The sequence below is a fragment of the Manacus vitellinus genome, unplaced genomic scaffold, assembly GCF_001715985.3.
Source record: "Manacus vitellinus isolate BGI_N305 unplaced genomic scaffold, ASM171598v3 scaffold_84_pilon, whole genome shotgun sequence".
In the NCBI taxonomy this organism is placed as follows: Eukaryota; Metazoa; Chordata; class Aves; order Passeriformes; family Pipridae; genus Manacus; species Manacus vitellinus.
The window spans coordinates 40371-42797 of record NW_021940840.1 but is presented as its reverse complement, the minus strand read 5'-3'; the positions used below and the strand labels follow the sequence as shown (position 1 = coordinate 42797).

Here is a 2427-nt window from a genome sequence, read left to right as displayed (position 1 = left end):
CCCCCCTCGGCAGCGGTACTGGGAGGAGGGAGGGGGTGCAGGATGCTCTTTAATGAGGGACTTAATGAGGAATCGGGGTTTCAATTAAAAAACGGCTTTGGGCTTAGGGAGTCAGGGCAGGGCAGAGCCCCCCTGTGTCCCCCCCAGCCCCGGATTAATTAATCTGCTGTCCCGGATCCTGCACCCAGCCCAGCTCTAATCCCTCCTGAGCTCCCGGCCCCTGGAGGGGGGTGGTCCCTGCACCCCCCTCTGTGACACCCCAAATTGTCCCCCCATGTCCCCATTTCCATCCGCGGGGACACCGGCCCCAAGGCAGGGGAGGAGGAGCAGGTGCTGGGCCCCCCCCACCGTGGGAGGAGGAGGTGGCAGAGGCACAGGTGGCACCAGTGTCCCCACTGGGATTTTGGCAATGGTCACCAAACTAACCCCTCCTGGAGTCAGGGGGCTCCATGGGAGCCTGGGTGGGTGGAGAGGGGCTCCCATGGCCACGGAGAGCTGGGATGGGTGGGTGGAGGACACCCTGAGGACCACAGAGCACTCTGTTGGGTGGACAGGAAGGACCTCCCACGGACCACAGAGATGGGAGGGACCTCCCAGAGATCATAGAGATGGGTGGGACCTCCCATGGGCCACAGAGAACCCTGTTGGGTGGACAGAGAGGACCTCCTGGGGGTCATAGAAACATGGATCATCTATCTCATGGATCACAGAGACAGATGAGACCTCCCATGGGCCACAGAGAACCCTGCTGGGTGGACAGAGAGGACTTCTCACGGACCACAGAGACAGACAGAGGACCTTCTGGGGGCCATAGAGATGGGGGGGACTTCCCATTGACCACAGAGCACCCCGCTGGGTGGGCAGAGAAGACCTCCCAGAGACCACAGAGCACCCACTGGGTGGGCAGACAGGACCTCCCATGGAACACAGAGACACGAGAGGAACTCCTGGGGGCCACGGAGACATGTGGGACCTCTCATGGACCACAGGGATGGATGGGACATCCCATGGACCACAGAGAGGACCTCCTGAGGGCCACAGAGAAGGGTGGACCACAGAGCACCCCGTTGGGTGGGCAGACAGGACCTCCCACGGACCACAGAGACAGAGGACCATAGAGACTGGTGGGACCTCCCACGGACCACAGAGCACCCGCTGGGTGGGCAGACAGGACCTCCCACGGACCACAGAGACAGACGGGAGCTCCCACGGAGCACAGAGCGCCCGTTGGGTGGGCAGAGGGGCCCCGGCGGTGCCCGGAGCTGGGTGGCCGGCGAGGCCCTCACCCAGGCACAGGGCTCCCAGGGGAGCGCGTGTCTCACCAGCTCGTCCAGGTTCTTGAGGTCGCAGAGGGTGATGGGCCGGGCCCGGCCGGGGAAGGCGCCCGCCTGGAGGTCCCGGCTCTCCCGGCGCGTGCCCAGCGCGCCGTCGCCCATTTGGTCCCTCATCTCCTCCTCGATCTCCTCCTCCATCTGGATCAGCATGGGCGCCAGCATCCCGAACTTGGAGCCCCTCCTGGCCACCTCCAGCAGGCAGAGGACAAAGTTCTTCTCGTTCTTCTTCAGCACCAAGTCGTTGGTCTCGAACATGAGGACGTCCTGGATGCCCAGGTCCTGCCGGCACCACTGGATGAAGTTGGAGACGTTATCCCTGGCGATGAAGGAGCCGGGCACCACGTTCTTGGCCTGGAAGACCACCTCGTTCTGGGGCACCCGCATGCGGGCGGCCGCCTCGGGGTGCCGCTCCTGGAAGTCCAGGGCGGTGCGGTTGACGTTGTTGGCGTGGCGGCAGAGGTGACAGCCCGTCTCCAGGCTCTCCAGGAAGGTGTCCACCTGGATGTCCAGGTCGTAGAGGGTGTTGAACCACTCGGCCAGGTCCTCCTTCATGGCCTCCAGGTACTCCTCGCTGGAGCGGAACGGGCGGATGCTCTTGGAGGCGGCCGACTGGATGTGGCTGGAGTTGGCCATGGTGAGCTGCCTGTGGGGGGTCAGTGGGGGCTGTCACGGGCAGGTGACACCCCTCAGCCCCCCCAAAAACACCCCCCACCCTGGTGCCTCCCGGAGCAGAGTTTGGCCACCTCGGTGGCCCCTCCGTGCCTCAGTTTCCCCCACCTGTGGGCAGGAAGGGTCACCGGTGTCACCACCCTGCCCAGGACCTGCCTGAACCCTGCCAGGACCCCCACCCCATGTCCCCCCCACCTCCCCAGGGTTCAGGAGCCCCTTGTCACACACGTGTCCCCCCCACTGTGGGGCTGTGGCAGAGAGAGGACCCCCCTGCCCTCCAAAATCTGCCCAGTCATGGCAGGTGTCCCCACCCTGGGAGCAGGTGACACCGCCAGGGATGGCAGTGCCAGGGGCAGGGAGACCCCCCAACCCCGGCAGGGGTCCAGCCTTGAGTGGGTGCCCCGGGGTGGGGTGGGGGCATCGG

General features: G+C 65.2%; 1 protein-coding gene across 1 annotated transcript in view; it reads right to left on the bottom strand.

Moving 5' to 3' along the window:
- GAS2L1 (growth arrest specific 2 like 1) overlaps positions 1 to 1972 on the bottom strand; it is a 12407-nt gene extending 10435 nt beyond the window's left edge. Inside the window, exon 1 of the mRNA XM_029964912.1 lies at positions 779 to 1972. Within this exon, the coding sequence (XP_029820772.1) occupies positions 779 to 1967 (1189 nt within the window). The 5' untranslated portion in view covers positions 1968 to 1972. The remainder of the gene's footprint in view (positions 1 to 778) is intronic.
- Positions 1973 to 2427: the final 455 nt, after the last annotated feature.